This window comes from Ceratotherium simum, chromosome 20 (assembly GCF_057802395.1).
Source record: "Ceratotherium simum simum isolate JZ-2026a chromosome 20, ASM5780239v1, whole genome shotgun sequence".
NCBI lineage: Eukaryota > Metazoa > Chordata > Mammalia > Perissodactyla > Rhinocerotidae > Ceratotherium > Ceratotherium simum.
The window spans coordinates 40,424,596-40,442,818 of NC_141919.1; the positions used below are offsets into that span (position 1 = coordinate 40,424,596).

Below are 18,223 nucleotides of genomic sequence, written 5' to 3' on the forward strand. Positions count from 1 at the left end.
TGTACACTGGAAGGAAGGGAATGATGGTGATACGGGAGTGAAAGAATGGAATCCAGGAAAGCAGAGAGGAAGAGGGAAGTGTGCCAGATACCAGGATCAGCAAATGAGTACTATATAAACGTATGTAATACTGTATCTCTTTATAGCTGTATAGCATATGTTATGGCATGTATGTGTATTTTCTGGTATATATGTACATATTTATATATATTATATTATTGTGCATATAATTAAATACAATTAATGAACCACTTTTTCCCAGTTCTGTTTTTTAGACTGTCAGCGTTTTGCGACCAGTTACAGAGAGAGAGGTAGGAGAGTTCACTATTCTCATATAGCTCTACATGAAGAAAGAAGAAATTAGCCACCATCTGTTAAGCCCTCACTCAGTGGAAGATACTCTGCTAAGGGCTTTGAAATGTTCTAGTGTGTTATACTCACAACAACTCTGGGAATATTTCCACCTTTATATTTGAGAAAACTGAAGGTCAGGGAAGTTGAGTGAATTCCCCAGGATCACACATATGTCCTGGCAGCATCTAGGTTCAATGCGGAATCCCATATCACATGTGGTAAATAACTACTTAAGTTTCATCCTGTGAAACCTCAAACTCTCTGTTTTCTTCTTCACTGCTTTCTGGAGATCCTTCCTCCTGGTTTTCTCCTAACTGCGCTGGCTACTCCGTCTCTGTCCACTTTGCAGGCTCTCCTCTTTCTCAGCCTTAAAAGTTGAAAGTTTTTATAAGCCTTACGTCATCTTCTCGTTCTAACTCTTGTCATAAGTAACGACATCCATTACCATTCCCTGCTTTCCAAATATGTAGCAAAAAATTGCAAATTCATATCTCCAGGATGTACATTGTTGGAGATTCTACATTCACAGATGCATCTCCCAATGGGATGCCTGTCGTTAGATGTTTCTTGAGGACTTGATAGAGAACGTCTGCTTTCCCCCTGCAAGGCACCCCTCATTCAAGCTTCTGGTGACAGAATCCCTTGTCCTGTACCTCTCACTGTAACGTGAAACGTAATCGAAATTCACTAAACATGTTGCTGCTCTTATATCTCTTTCTCTTCCAAATTGAATGCTCCAAGAGAATAGGTTTTGCATTTGCTTTCACACCTCTGTATTCTCAGAACTATCACATAAACTGACAGAAATAGGCAGTTTTAAACTATAGCTGACTGGGGAAAAACAAAAAGTGAGTTGAGTTCATCATTTATTTTTTGATATGGGTTGGAAATTTAGGCTGTTTCTCTTTTTAAGAATAAACAAATCCGAGATGTCTCCTGGGGAAGAAGTTTATAGATTAAATAAGAAAATAATTTGATAAAAGATAAAGGTGAACATATTTTGTGATGTTTGAATATATTATTAGGTGAACATGATATTATATGAATAAAACTGGTGTAAATACCATACAGAGTATGACATAGATAACCTAGATGAATGAATAAATGAATACATTGGAGCCCTGAGCATATTACCCATAGTTATTATTAAATTCCTGGTGTGATAATTCCAAAATCTCTGCCATATCTGAGTCTAATTCTGATGCATGCTTTGTCTCTTCACACTGAGTGTTTCACCTTTTAGTATGCTTTGTAAGTTTCTGTTGAAAGCTGGACATGATGTCCTGGGTAAAAGGAACTGGGGTGAATTGCCCTTTAGGGTGAACTGGTACATTTCTCCAGCTAGGAGTTGGGCTGTGTTCACTGTTTGCTGTAGCCATAGGTGTCAGAGGCTAAAATTTCCTCTTGTGGCCTTGTTTTTTTCTCCCCTGTTGTCTTTGGGTTTCCCTAGTGACTTCTTCTTAAGTAAAGTCTGACATTTGCAGTTCTTTCCATTGAAATCTCTGGTTATTATACCAGAACCCTATTGATTTGATGTTGGTATGGGCGAGGGGAAGTGTTCTAGAATCCTATGATTATGTCTCAGTCTTTCAGGGAGCCTGTGCCCCTGGGCTGTGACCTTCACAAGTGCTTCTCACCTTTTTAAAACTATTAGATGAGACAGGAAAGTGAGAGGGGTTTGGAGTGAAGTATTTACCCTCCCCTGCGTGGGTTAGGCTCTGGTAAAATAGTTTCCCTGGAGGGCTGGCCTTTGTTAAGGAGAACAGAACCCTCAGAGTATTTCAAAATGATTACTTTTTGCCTCCCTCTGCTGGAAAAAAAATGATTTTTCTTTGATCTTCACTTGAGAACCTGGTAGGGTTCTTGAAGGCAAAACTCACAAAATTGTGGGGGTCCACTAACTCTAGACCCCTGGAGTTTTCAACTCTCAAGCTCATCCACACAGAGCCTCCAGCAATTCTTCAATTACAGTTTAAGTGTTCCCACCAACACTAGCTCCAGCTGTGGGCTTCTGCTCCAGGTAAGCTGTGATTCTCTGCATCCTCCTTTCTCTCCAGTTGTCAGGGTAGTGTCTTGCCCTGGGATTTCAATTCTTGGTAGATCTAAGAAGAGTTGTTTTTCAAGTCATTCTGCATTTTTTGTGTTTTTTTTGTGAGGTTGGGAATGATGACTTCCAAGCTGGTTGCATGTTGAATGGGAAACTAGAAGTTCCCCCAACACATGAATATATACAGAACATCACTATAGTTCTCTCTCAAGGAGTGATGCCCCTAGAGATATTCATTTTCACAAAATATTTTAACAACAACGTTGAACAATTTAACTCAATGCATTCTATGACTAAAGCAGAAATAAGAGTCTTTAAAATTACTGAACACATGGGCATGTGACTTAATGTATTAGGTAAACTGAATCATTTCAATAACTGTATTTGTTAAAGAGAATTATTTTCAGGTCCCTTCTCTTACTTCATTTTTCTTGCAAGTTTGTTGATGAACTGAAGGATCTCATGATTTCCACTCTGACAATTTCCCAGGCACAGTCTTCTCTTCTCTTATCACCCTTCCACTACTCCAATGTGGTTCTGCTCATTAATTCCACCAAACCAGCTCTCACTAAGGTCAGTTCCATCTGTTTCCCCCTGTAGTGGAGGGTTTCAATCCACAGAGCAGCTTACTGACATTCAACATGTTATTCATCAAAATAATGATAAATTATCATTGTAAATAATTAAATATGTCATAATTTAAAGTAAATAACACAGTAAATATATTAATACGATTTGTCAACATATCAAATCCGTGAAATCTATCCAGAAGTAAATACATCAAAATAGGGAAAGCAATGCAGAGGAAAAACAATCCTATATTCTAGGTCCCACTCTATTTCTCTCCTCCACTTCAGAAGAAAAACCTCTCAACCCCGTTTCTATCTATTGTCACTAACTTCTCTTACTCACCCTTCCTCCTACTCCAGTATGGTTTCTGGTGATTCATTCCACTAAACCAGCTCTCCCTGAGGTCAGCAATGCCATCTCTTTTCCCAGTGTGGGGGTCAGTTTCCACCCATATTTTTCATGAACACATTGAGTCTTCTAAGCAGTTTCAGTCTTTGAACATGGTCTCTCCATTTTCTCTCGTGCTGTGAACACATGGCCATTCCACTTGTTTTCTTTGTGGCTCTTCCCTCCCTTTTAAGGTTGAAGGTCCTAGCAATCAATTTTAAGTGCTGTTTTCATTCTATACTCTCTCACCATGTGACCACTTCCCTTCCCAGGGTCTACAGTTTGTGGAATTGCTGGTAAATTGCAAAGGGAAATATCCAGTGGACGTTTTTTTTGTCCACTTTTGCATTTAGATGTCTACCAGGAAAATACAGAAAATATCTACTGTTTTTGTTCTTATATCCTGACGTGGCTTGATCCAGCTTCTGCTGAGAGAATTCCATTCTTTTCTCTTCTTCTCATTACAGCATTAAATGTAACTGATATTAATTTCTAATATTAATTAGTATTAACTTTAAAAATAATTAATATTTAATTATCAATAACCTGATTATTGGTATTAGGTTACTTTCCCTACAAAAATCAAACATGTGAGAAAGCAGGAACTGTATTTGTTACGTTCACCTCTACATACTGAGGGCCACTCAGAATGTGGCTTAGAGGAAGTCTATTTTTACTTCTAACTTGAATATAACAATGATGGGTAAATGAATTGTACCATCCATTCTATAATCATTCATGTGTGGTGTTTCTTTTTAAAGAATAAACAAATACAAGAAATTTTCTATATTAAATATTGAATGAACAAAGAAAATAACTTGACTAAATATAAAGAATGTATTTTGTTTTATTAAACCACAGTGTAAAGGGGCACATAATATTACATGAACAAAAATAGTTTAAATGTTATAAATAATAAAATAAATATTTAAATAGATAAATAAATAGATCAGAATGGTCATCTATATGAAACTAGTGTCCTCAGGGTTAAACATAATATTCATTAATACTCTTGAAAACATTTAACAAATGTGATTGAATTCAGGTCATGATTATAGCAGAAATGAGAGTATTTGACATGACAGAACACGTGAAAGTGTGATATTATTAGTCAGTGAGAATCATTTCTGCATTGAACCAGGTGTCATTCCTCACTCCTTAATCTTTCTCCCAAGTTTGTTGATAAAGAGAAGGATCTCGTGATTTCTGCTCTGACAATCTCCCAGGCACAAGGGCTGTATTTCTTCTCGTGCAGATACAGAGTGATTCTCTGGAAGTATCTCCTCACAGCCAGCATGGAGTCCTCATTCATCAGGGGAGTCTCTTCCACCCCCACCTCTTGGGTCAGACAGGCTTCCAGGTCAGTCAGCTGCTGATCAAGTCCAGTGTAGAATTTGTCCAGGAGGGTCTCATCCCAGGCAGCAGACGAGCCCTCTGTGCTGAAGAGGTGGGAGATCTGCTGGATCATCTCATGGACCACAGAGATGGCTTCAGCCTTCTGGATCTGGTTGCCATCAAACACCTCCTGGGGGAATCCAAAGTCATTTCTGTCCTTCAGGCAGGAGAAGGGGGAGATTCTCCTCATTTGTTCCAGGAGCATCAAGACCCTCGTGTTGCCCAGGCTGTGGGTGTGAGGCAGGTCACAGCCCAGAGAGCAGATGGAGTGGCAGCTGAGCACCACCAGGGCCGTCAGGAAGGAAAAGGGTAGGGCCATTGGGGATCTTGCAGATGCTGCTGGCCTGGCTGAGGTGGGTGACCTGTGACCCTTGTCTCTGGATTCTCTGTAGATCTTCCTTTGTGCATGTGTCTTAAATAGGGCACATGCGAGTTTCCATTTTCTGAATGTTTCCCTTACTTTCTACTTCTGTTTTTGCTTTCCTTTATGCACTTTCTACATGTGTTTAGAGCAGTGTTTCTCAACCATTTGTTTTTCTCTTTATTGTCTCCTGCCCCCACGGTCTTTTTATTTTTTTTCCTAATTAAACTCCTTAAGAAAACTTAGTAACACAGATATATGGTGATCTATTTACGTGCTCTCTCTGTATCTCTACTATATACATAGAAAAAGAAAGTGCAAACTAACTTTTTATTCAATGCCAGATTAAGAATGAACTGAAATTTTAAGCTAACAGTTAAATTTGAAAGCTATTGACATTTAATTTAACTTCATAACTAAGTTTGCAGAGGGGCTTTTAATGTAATACATTTACGTATATTAATAGCAGTGTATCAAATTACATATTCAAATTAAAATTTTCCATGAATACGTCATCATAATACCAATAATGATATACTTAAAAATCTTTCAGAACTGCTACAAACAATTGAAAATTCAAATTATTTTCTTAACATGTACTTTTACGTACATAACTTTTGCTTCATATCAGAAAATAATTTTTAACTTCGCTAGCTGCTAGATACTCTGACAATATTTTCTGTAATCAACATAATTATTAATGGTTGCTTAACTTTATAGATTAAATAATAAAATATAAAATATTTGCATTTAATTCTCAAAGCCCACCTCACACTCATAAGCGCTGAGGTTTAAACGCAAACAGCATCCACAGAAAGCCAATGGCAGCTCATAAGTAAGCGAAGGTCACCTCTCCCAGTATGACTTTGAGAGCGAGCAAACGATGGAGGGAACGTCCTCCAAGCCATCCACTCACCATATGTTTACAGCACTGCTCTTGCACACATTTTGTGTATCTCCCATGAACTCCATGTCAGTGCTTCTTATATGATACACAAGAAAACCCAATGAGAAAAATGAACTAAGGAATAAGATTTTGTTGGACAGGGTTGAGTTTGGTGTGCCACAAAGCATTGTAATATCTAAGATTTGTTTATCACCACCTCCCCCACTGCCCCGCCAAGAACTAATTTTTGCACCCTTGGTAGCAACATCATCCCCAATGAGAACAGGCAATTTAGAAAACATCATCAATTTCTTTGTGTTTTTGCATTAAATTTCAAATCTTGTATTTCCCAAAGAACTTTCAGAGGTTCCAATTCAAGTTTATTCTTTTCAAACAAAAGGAAAACATCTTTGTCCTTAATTCAGAACTGCGTAAATATAGATTATTGTCACATGCAGCATTCGCTTTCAGCTCTGATCCTGAACTCTGCTTTACTCCTTTTTTTTGCGTAGGAAGTTAAGTTCTCTCAGGCCTCTAGCTTCCTACTCTTTAAATGGTGGGTGCTATAGTCTGAATGTTGGTCTCCACCTAAAATTCATGTCATGAAATCCTAATGCCTGATGTGATGGTATTAGGAGGTGGGGCCTTTGGGAGGTGCTTAGGTCATGACAGCCCGGCCCTCATGAATGGAGTTACTGCCCTTACGAAAAAGGCTCTAGAGAGATCCCTGTTCGAAGGAACAGGGATCCAGCTTGTGAGGACACAAGCAAGAGTCTGCAACCCAGAAGTGGACCCTGACTTGAACGTGCTGGAGCCGTGATCTTGGACTTCAGCCTCCAGAACCATGAGAAATAAATTTCTGTTTGTTTAAGCTACTCAGTCTGTGTTGTTTGTTATAGCAGCCCGAACTGGACTAAGAAAGTAGGGATTAGACCATCACTGGCAAATTAGCTCGATAGTAACTGGATTCTGTCTTATTCACTGTGTTATCCTCAGCACCAGGCCCAGTGTAATCACTCAGTAAATAATTTTTACTAAAGCAGTTTCTTAGATTTCCTCTTCCTGCTGGAAGGTGTTCATGAATGACCAAGCTGTTTTGCTTCATCATGGCCACATTGGCTAGGATTATTTATTTATTTATTTTTTGTGAGGAAGATTGACCCTGAGCTAACATCTGCCAATCCTCCTCTTTTTGCTGAGGAAGACTGGCCCTAGGCTAACATCCATGCCCATCTTCCTCCACTTTATATGGGACGCCGCCACAGCATGGCTTGACAAGCAGTGCGTCGGTGTGCACCTGGGATCCGATCCAGCACACCCCGGGCCTCCGCAGCAGAGTGCATGTACTTAATTGCTTGCACCCCCGGGCTGGCCTCCACATTGGTTAGGATTATAAAAGACATGGCTAATATTTCCACTCTACTCTTAGTGTCGGTAGTGCCTACTGAGTTCATTGCTAAAAGCACTAGGATTCTGTTTTCTTTAAGTGCATGTGGCTCTAGGAATTCAATCTGCAAGGGCAGCACAATTTTCAGCCTTTGCCTAGCAGTGTGTTAAACTCACAAGTATGACCTCATCTCTAATTTGCTCTCTGCTTTGTCATAATAGAAAACAACTAGCCTGGTGTCATACACAGAGCCTCATATCTAACCTCAAACTCTCCCTGATTCACACAACTCACAGGAATTTACTCACAGACAATTTACCACATTACTTTTGAGGTGGGCTGTAGCCAGTGTCCCCCAAATTATCAATCCACCAGCTTTCCTGCCCTTGTCAAGGATGGACAAAATCCCCAGAATGCGAGTGAACTGTAAATAGTTGTGACATAATTTTTCCATCACTCGGAAACCTAGGCTTCAAATCATTTGATAATCTTTAGATGACACTGGTAGAAAGTGAGGTGTCTATATGAGGATAGATATTCTACAATGGATCGATTTTTTAAAAATAACCAAATAAATTTTATCATTCATCATTTTTCTAGATTCATTTAAACTGTTTATATCATTGAACAAGTAAATGACCTAAGTTCTAAAATGAGCATAGGGATTTGCATAGTAGATGAGTTTTCTTTCCAAAAAAATGTATTTTGCAAAATTTAATAAATTTTAGTAGTTATCTAGTCAACATATTTTTATTGGATTTTGGTTCATTCTAATCACCACACCCTGAGAATACAAGGCAATTTTGACAAAACTATAATTCTCAGTCTAAGTAAACTGGAAAATGAGCATTTTTTCTTTGTTCACTTGAGATTGTATTGGGGATTTTTGCATATTCCCCCCCCCCCTTTTTTTTTAGTGAGGAAGATTTGCCCTGAGCTAACATTTTTGCCAGTCCTCCTCTTTTTGCTGAGGAAGATTGGCCCTGGGACAACATCCACGCCTATCTTCCTCTACTTTATATGTGGGATACCTGCCACAGCATGGCTTGATTAACGGTGCATAGGTCTGCGCCCAGGATCCGAACCTGTGACCCCAGGCTGCCAAAGAGGAGTGGGTGAACTTAACCACTGCGCCACCAGGCTGACGCTGCATCTTCCCTTTTTATGTGACATTTTACCCATTCTTTTTATTTTCATCTTCAGGTTAATGTCAATAGAGGAATGTGAATATGATAAGATAAATAGGTTATAAAATGTTTATAGTTATTAACAGAAGGTATCTTTCATTTTATGTTGCTTTTCCTAGAAAGTAGAAGTCTTCTGATTTTGCATTCCAATGCATGAGAACAAAAAGAAAATGAATGTATGTCAAAATGTGATAAAAATATAAGAAGGAACAAAAGGGAAATTAGAAATATCTTCAGACATTTGAAAATGAAAACACAACATAACAAAACTTGTGTGATGTGGTGAAAGAACTGCTAAGAGGGAAAGTTACAACTGTAAAAGCTTACATTAAAAAAAGAAGAAATATCTGACATCAACAACCTAACTTTACACCTTAACGAACTAGAAAAAGAAGAACAAACTAAACTGATAGTTAGCAGATGGAAGGAAATAATAAATACTAGAGCATAGATAAATGAAAGAGAAAGGAGAAAAACAATAGAAAAAAAAAATCAATGAACCTGGGAGTTGGTGGTTTGAAAAGATCAACAAAATTGAAAAACCCTTAATGATAGTTACTCAAAAGAAGAGAAGACTCAAATAACAAAAATTAGAAATGAAAGAGGAAACATTACAACTGATATCACAGAAATAAAAAGGATCATAAGAGATGACTATGAACAATTATACACCAACAAATTGAAACATACAGCCTACAAAGACTGACTCATGTCAGAAATAAAAATCTGAACAGATTCATAATGAGCAAGGAAATTGCATCAATAATCAAAAACCTCCCAACAAAGAAAAGCCCATTACTAGATGGCTTCACTGGAGAATTCTAGCAAACATTTAACAAATTAACACCAATCCTTCTCAACTCTTCCAAAAAATTGAAGAGGAGAGAACACTTCCAAACTCACTTTATGAGGCAAGCATTACCCTGATACCCAAACGAGACAAAAATACTACAGGAAAAGAAAACTACAGACCAATATCCCTGATGAATATTGATACAAAATCCACAACAAAAAAACTAGCAAATCAAGTTCAACAGCTGATTAAAAGAATTATGCACCATGGCTAAGTGGGATAAATCCTGGAATGTGATGATGTTTTAACATAGAAAACTCAATCAGGTGCTGGCCCAGTGGCATAGTGGTTAAGTTCGTGCCTCTGCTTTGGCAGCCAGGGTTCACAGGTTCGAATCCCGGGCGTGGACCAAGGCACCACACATCAAGCCATGCTGTGGCAACATCCAATATACAAAATAGAGGAAGAAGGGCACAGATGTTAGTTCAGGGCTAATCTTCCTCAGCAAAAAGAGGAAGATTGGCAATGGACGTTAGCTCGGGACCAATCTTCCTCACACACACACACACACACACACAAAGTCAATCAATGTAATACACCACATTGACAAAAGGAAAGGGACAAAAACATGTAATCATCTCAATTGATGCAGAAAAAGTGTCTGACAAATTTCAACACTCTTTTATGACAAAAACACTCAATGAACTAGGAGTAGAAGGAAATTGCCTCAACATAATAAAGACCATACATGAAAAACTGACAGCGAACATTATACTCAGTGGTGACAAACTGAAATCTTTTCCACTAAGGATGGGAACAAGACAAGGATGCCACTTTTACCACTTCTATTCAACATGGTACTTGAAGTCCTAGCCAGGGCAATTAGGCAAGAAAAAGAAATAAAACATATAAAACATTAGAAAATTAGTAAATTAATCTCTGTTCCCAGAAGACATGATCTTATATATAGAAAACCCTAAACATTCCACCCACATACAAATTATTAAACCAATAAATGAATTCAGCAAAGTTACAGGAGGCAAAATACATACAATATCAGTGGTGTTTCCGTACGTGGACAATGAACAATCCAAAAAGGAAATTAACAAAACAATCCCATGTATAATAGCATCAAAAGGAACAAATCCTTAAGAATAAACTTAACCAAAGAGGTGAAAGACTTGTATACTGAAAACTATTAAACGTCACTGAAAGGATTAAAGAAGAGACATATAAGTGAAATGACAACCTGAGTTCCTGGATTAGAGTTAATAACCAGTTCTTGGATATTGTCAAAATGTTCATGCTACCCAAAGTGATGTATGGACTCAAAGTAGATTAAATTCCTTTTTGTAGGTGGATCCTGACTGAAGTGGCAATTATCCACCCTTATCCTGTGATTCTTCGGGGACTCCTCACAAAAAGTGATAAGTGATGATCATTTGTTTGCTGCTGTCTCCATTTATTTCCATGGGTCAGGGAGCCCCATTTCAGTTTTATTTCCAAAATGGGCTGTGTAAGAATTGGAGCACTGCTTCAGGTCAAAAAACAAGAGTTTGGATTATGTAAGTCCTTGGTCTGCTGTTTTTGCCTACTAACATCCTCACTCTTCTTTGTATACTAACATGGCTATATTTTCTCTCTAGCTGCCTAGGCTGTAGCTTTTAATGACATGCCTTATTAGCTCTTTAAATACCTCCCCACAAGTCTGTAAGATACCTGTGGGCAGAGAAATCATCTTACCCAATCTGGTTTCTTAGGCATCTGGTCCAGCCTCTACCATTTCAGAAGCTCAACCAATATATACGAGCAGAATAATGATAGTAATAATACGAGAATGAATAACACTAATATATACGAGATAGCTATGATTTGAGAGGACAATGGATCTTAAGATCCTTTGCAAATTCTTTATGGGTCTACAAGAGATGTTATAACGGAATATTGCATGAGGTATTTAAAAAAAACATTTTTTAGCACAAACATTTTCTTCAAGTTTGCATTTTCAATATTTCGAATATCAGGATGAGAATCAGCAGCCTGGCCATAAATGGAAGACTCACTCTCCACTTGTATTTCAATGACCCTCACATACCTGCAAGGAGCTACCTGATCATGCATCTCTTGTCTCCCTCAGGTAATAAGGAAACAAGCTGTGTTGTCTCCACACTAGAGGCTTTTTCCTCCATAACCTCTGCCTTTGGGAGTCAACTTGAATGCTTCTTTCAAAGGGTCAGTGATGCTGTGAGCACTAATGAGTGACATCCACATCATCTCCCTGGGTTCAAATTGTGGAATCAGATTTTGGGTCAATGTTTTTTTAGGAAGTGTGTGCAGCAAACACATTGGTTATTTTTTCCCCTAAAAAAGCATCAGTACAAGCAGTGCAAAAATGAAGGGTGGTCTTATTCACTGAACTTGTCTCCTCTATCATTAGTCACCCGATTGGAGTCTATTTCCCAACTTTTTTCACTTAGGCATCCCATGAGAAGAAATTTCGGCCAACTAACATGAGCAAAAGTGATATTGTCCTATATGATCCTGGCCCTTGAACAGAGCCTATGTGATCGACTTTACTTTTGTTCTTTACAACTGAGTGAAATAGACTCAAGTACCACAGATAGATTCAGAGTCACATGTTGAATACGGCAAAGTCACAAAATAAAGGGTACCCATGTCCCTGAATCACTGTTTAGAGAAGAGCCATTAGGAAGATTTATCTGATCAGGAATGCCTACATTGGGCTCTTATATAAGGGAAAGGTAAATTTCTGTTATAATAGAATTACTGACAGTTTCTATTAATCTGTTACAGGAGCTACCATTAACTTAAAGGACAAATGTCTTTAACAACATACTATCCTGAAGAATCTTTCCATAAAAAAAAGAACTTCACACTTTGGAAACAGCAAACACCCCCAAGAACTTAAACAGATAAAAAAAATTATGTCATAAAATCATTTATTTAAGAAAGTAGCTGGGAGCCGGCTCTGTGGCCTAGTTGTTTAGTGCAGTGCACTCTGCTTCGGCAGCCCGGATTCGGTTCCTGGGTGCGGACCTGCACCACTCATTGGTGGCCATGCTGTGGCAGCGACCCACATACAAAATAGAGGAAGATTGCCACAGATGTTAGATTAGAGTGACTCTTCCTCAAGCAAAAAGAGGAGATTGGCAATGGATGTTAGCTCAGGGGGAATCCTCCTCAGGAAAAAAAAAAAAAAAGATCATGTTCTTCTCTCTAAACATATTTTCTAAACTTATGATGTACAACATATTTTTTAAACATTCTGATGATTTCAGATATTTTTCAGATGGTGCAGAAAGTTGAGTCCAGATTGCTTTTGGGGGCTTAGCAAACAATAATGTAATTGATTAGGGAGAGTCACGAGTATAACTTTCTTCTTTATTTGCTGACTTTTCTCTGAGGATTGTTACATGAGGGAAAGGCACACTTCTGTTTCTCCTCTAACAACCTTCCAGGCACAGGGGCTGAATTTATTTCCCTTCATATGGGGATTGATTCTCTAGAAGTCCTTCCGGACAACAATTCCCAAATAGGGACAAGCCAGATTTTCTTCTTCCGTCTGCTCCAGCTGTTCCAGGCTGTGATCAAGGATAGAGAGTAGTTGATCGAGGAGGGTGCTGTTCCAAGCAGCAGGCCAGTCCCCTGTGTTGAAGAGGTTGATGATCTGCTGGAGCATCACGTTGTGAAAACAGGTGCCTTCTGTCGTTGGGATTCGTGTGTCATTCCCTCTTTTCCAAGGAAATTGAAGTAGGTTGTGTCATTCAGGCATGACTGAGAGAGGATACTTTCCAGCTGTCTCAACAGCATGAAGATTTTCCTGCTTTCTAGGCTATGGATCCAAGACGAGTCCCAGCCAAGAGAGCAGGCAGGGATGGTGCGGAGCATCACTGCTCCCTCTAGCAAATGGATCTGGGCGATGGAAAACTCCGGTGATTCACCAGTTGGCCGCCAGGGGGCGAGCGGGCACCGCTGAACAATTAGCGCAGTTCCCTTCGCTGGCTCCCGGGAAAGCGGGATTCTCTAGGCGGCCGCCAGAGGGCGCGCAGGGGGCCTTTCCTGACGCCGGGGTTTCAGATGCTCAAACTTGGGTGCTTTGGTTTCAGTCGTTCCGGCTGTTCTAAGGAGACGCCATCGCGGCCTTGGGGACCAACCTGTATCACTTTAATAGTGAGTAAAAAACCCTCCGTTTCTGTGGTCCTGATTGCTGAGGAGGGAGCTTGGCTTCGGCCTCGCAAGGGACGTGTTTCTCAGGGGGCGAGCACAGAACCTGGCATTTTCTGCACTTTCCTCTGAGTTTTGTGCTTTCCTTTCACGCAGAAACTTTAGCGAGGTCATTTTTACAAAGAATCTGTTTACCGAGACTGTTTCCTTACTTGCTTTAAAAAAAAAATGAACTAAAGCCATAGTTTACGTTAGGGTTCACTCTTTGTGTTGTACTTTCCGTGGGATTTGACATATGCATTAATGACATGTATCCACCATTATAGTATAATAGAGCACAGTTTTCTTGCCCTAAAGAATCCGCTGTGCTCCACCTGTTCATCCCTCCCCACCAACCCTTGGCAACCACTGTTCTTTTTACTGTCTTCATAGTTTTGCCCTTTTCTAGAATGTCATATCCTTGGAATCATACAGTATGTAGCCTTTCAGATTGGCATCTTTCGCTTAGTTATACTCATTTAAGGTTTCTTCATGGTTTCTTCATGGCTAAATGGTTCATTTCTTTTTAGTACTGAATAATATTTCATTGTCTGGATGTACCGCAGTTTATTTATCCACTCACCTATTGAAGGACATCTTGGTTGTTTCTAGTTTTGGGCAATTATGAAGAAAACTGCTATAAACATCCCTGTGCAAGGTTTTGTGTGGACATCAGTTTTCAACACATTTGGATAAATCCCAAGGAGCACAATTGCTGGACTGTACGGTAAGAGTATGTTGAGTTTTGTCAGACACTGCCAAACTGTTTTCCGGAGTGGCTGCACCATTTTGCATTCCCACCAACAATGAGTGAGAGTTCCTGTTGCTCCACATCCTCACCAGCATTTGCTGTTGTCAGTGTTCTGGATTTCAGCCACTCTAATAGATGTGTAGTGGTATATCATTGTTTTAATTTGCAGTTCCCTGATGATGTTTGATGTTGAGCAACTTCTCATATGCTTAATTGCCATTTGTATATCATCCTTGGTGAGGTGTCTGTTCAAATCTTTTGCCCATTTTTAATTCGTTTTTTCATTTTCTTGCTGTTGACTTTTAAGAGTTTTCTGTATATTTTGCATAACAGTCATTTCTGAGATCTGTCTTTTGCAAATAATTCCTCCTAGTCTGTGGCTTGTCTTCTCATTTTCTCGACAGTGTCTTTCACAGAGCAGAAGTTTTTAATTTTAATGCAGTCCAATTTATTACTTTTTTCTTTCATAGATCATGTCTCTGGTGCATCTAAAAAGTCATTGCCAAATCCAAGGTCAACTAGATGTTTTGTGTCTTTTTTTGAAACAAGACTAATGATGAAGACAACTGGCTCTTGATTTCCACTCTGACAACCTCCTACGTACATTCACTGTGTTCCTTCTCTTTAAAATAAAGACTGGTTTCTTGAGTACCTCTTTACAGCCCAGAGGAAGTACTAGCCTCAGGAATTTCTTTTACTTTTTTCTCCTGACTAACAGATCTCCAGGTCTCCCAGCTGCTGACCAAATCCAGTGAGGAATTTCTCCAGGAGGGTCTCCTCCACTTCACAAACAAGCTTCCCAGGATAATTTTCTAACACAGTGACCCTAATTCTCATACTTGTGTTTCTTTTTCAACCTACTCCCATCTGGTTTCTGTCCCATTGTTTCTTCTAAACCAGATCCTGCTAAGGTCACCAGCGGCATCTGTTTTCAGGTCCCCTGGGACAGTTCAGTCCACACCTGCCCTGTAAGCACCACTCTGTCTTTTAAACACACTTCTTCCCTTCAGCAGTCTCCCCCTATTCGTCCCCATGTGTCCTTCTGACTGCACTGGCCCCTCGGCCTCACTGCCCATTGCAGACTCTCCTCTGCTCTACCTTTAAATGTGGAGGGTCTGCAGGGCTAGGTTGTGGTCCTCTCCTCATTGTCCACTCTACTTAAAAGTGACCACATCCATCCCCACGCCCTCCTACCCAGATACACAATAGGGAATCCCAAATTAACACCTGCATTTGTTCTTCATTCTAGACCCATATGCCCAACAACCAACAAGACTTCTGCAATTACGTACATTCAGGCAGCCTAGAAAGGAAATCTTTTTTCTCCCCCAAATTATTTATTTCTAAAGCTTCTGATGTCAGAACATCATTTTCCTTTACTTCTTTTTGTATTTTTTAACATAATCAAAATTTAAAAATTTATCATCTTCTTATGTCTCTTTCCCTGTAAGACTGAAAATTTCAACACAGAAAGTATTGTGTTAAATTTATTCACCTGTGTTTCTTGAAGGCAATTCCATAATCTCCCACTTTGATACTCAATCTATACACATGACATGAACTGAATGAATGAATGAGTAGATAAATATTACCATCCATTCTTTTCTTTGGTTTAGAAAACTAGGGTGTGGATTTAGGATTTAAGGGAAAAAGACTCAAAAAATTTTTTTCACAAAAATTCAATAAAAATGAAAATTTAATAAAATGGAAAGGTCAACATGTTTTCTAAATTTTATACAATATAAAGGAAAATATCTTTCACATGAAACTATAAATATAAATATGATAAGAAACAAGAATAAATAAATAAATATAAATAAATAAAGAAACAATAAATGAAAATTCCAGGGCAGTCATCTCTTAGGCACTGATGCCCCAGGATCTGAATATTTTTAATATATTCTTGCTTAATACAATGGACAGAGTATTAGCTGAATTAAGTCAATAAATGTTGTTTCTCACAGAAATAAGAACATTTTGAAATGACCAAAGACATGTACAAGGGCGACATGGCACGTTAGTCAAGAATCATTTCAAGGTGACCCCAGGTCTCCATCCTTCATTCTTAACCTTTCTTGCAAGTTTGTTGATGAAGACAAGGATCTCAGGATTTCCACTCTGACAGTCTTCCAGGCACAGTTACCCTATTTCTTCTCTTTCAGGTAGAGATGGATCCCCCGGAAGTACCTCTTCCTGGCCTGTGTAGGGCCCTCAGTTCCCAGGACAGATTCTTCATCTCCCCATCACCTGCACCAAACAGGTTTCCAGTTCTTCCAGCTGCTGATGGAGTCAGTGTGGAGTTTGTTCAGGAGGGTCGTGTTCCAGGCAGCAGAGGAGCGCTCTGTGTGGAAGAGGGTGAAGATCTGCTGGAGCATCTCATGGAGGACAGAGATGGCCTGGGCCTTCTGCAACTGGCTACATCCACCATCTCCCAGAGGAGATGTCATTCAGCCAGGATAATAAGGAGATCCTCCTCATTTGTCTCAGAAGCATCAGCTCTTCCTGTGAACCAGTCCATGTCCCTGAGGCAGGTCACAGCCCAGAGATCAAATGGTGATGCAGCTAATCACCAGGAGGGCCAGCAGAAGGGTGAGCATTTGGGACCTTGGTGATGCTGGTAGCCTGGATGAGGTGTGTGTCTGTCTCAGTTTTGACCCCTAGTTTCTTTGAAGACCTTGCTATGCCTGTCTCTTGAGTAGAGAACACAGTAGTTTTCATTTTCTGGATGTTCCTGTACACATTTTATCTTTTTTTCCTTTCTTTTATGTATGCTCCAAATAAATTGGAAGACATCAACCTTTTAAATTATTCTCTCATTATCTCAATTTATGTTTTACTTGCCCCAAGAAACTTCAGATGTTTCAATATAAGTGGATTCAAATCTTTCAAATGAGGAAAGTCTTTTGGTTAAATTTAAACTTATGTAAATAGTGTTCTCGCTAAGAACTAAATATCACATCTGTTCCTGGGCTCTGTTTTGCCCTCTTCATTTTGCATGTTGCCAAGCTGCCTCATCCTTCTGGATTTGTCTTCTTGAAAATGGACTTATTAGACCTGTTTGACAAGTAACTTCCTTAGGAGAAAGGTCTACATCTTGTTCACTATTTCATCCTTAGCCAAGAGTTCATCATAATTACTCAAGATATAATTATTAACAAGTAATATTCTCAGATTTTCCATCAGACTTCACATCAGAAGCTTATATTGATTTCCCATCAGAAGCTTATATTGAAATAATTAATAACCATACCTAGATTATTACGTCAGTACATTTCTATAGAGCTTCTTGGTTCACCATTCTTCTCACAGTGAAGATGTGGGCAGCAGAGAGGGCAGCATATGATGCTACAGAAAACTAGCCATCTTTGATTTACTAGTTTCAGAGTCTCGATACTGTTATATGTTTGTTTCAATTTAGTACTTTTCGGGGTAAAGTTTGTCTTGCTGCTTCTGAATTACTTTCTATTTCATCTTGAGTTTAGTACCAAAATAGAGAAGTAAAAATGGAAACATAATAGGCCTGTACCATTATTTTCCATCATTTACAATACATCATTGTTTTCTTTCTCCACTCAACTTTCTTAGAAAGATGTCCTTTCATTTGGATGCCCTGAGGAAAAAGGAGAACAAATGTTGTTCTGATTATGGTGAAAGAAAGAAAGTGAATCTCCAGGTGAGAAAAATGACAATGGGAGTTCTTCTCTTCTCCTATCACCCTTCTACTACTGCAGTGTGGTTTCTGCTCATTAATTCCACCAAACCAGCTCTCACAGAGGTCAGTTCCATCTGTTTCCCCATGTAGTGGATGGTTTCAATCCACAGAGCAGCTTAGTGACATTCAACGTAGTACTAATCAAAATAATGATGTTATCATTGTAATA

The 18,223-nt window shown here is 39.1% G+C and overlaps 1 protein-coding gene and 2 pseudogenes across 1 annotated transcript; all 3 read right to left on the bottom strand.

The window, feature by feature from the left end:
- Positions 1-4,509: 4,509 nt before the first annotated feature.
- LOC101402379 (interferon alpha-4) lies at positions 4,510-5,072 on the bottom strand. The gene is given in 2 exon segments (XM_014792383.2): positions 4,510-4,553; positions 4,556-5,072. Coding segments are annotated over 2 exon segments (561 nt in total).
- A 7,685-nt stretch (positions 5,073-12,757) lies between these two features.
- Positions 12,758-15,179, bottom strand: LOC101397946 (interferon alpha-13-like; annotated as a pseudogene).
- A 1,196-nt stretch (positions 15,180-16,375) lies between these two features.
- Positions 16,376-16,939, bottom strand: LOC101402119 (interferon omega-2-like; annotated as a pseudogene).
- Positions 16,940-18,223: the final 1,284 nt, after the last annotated feature.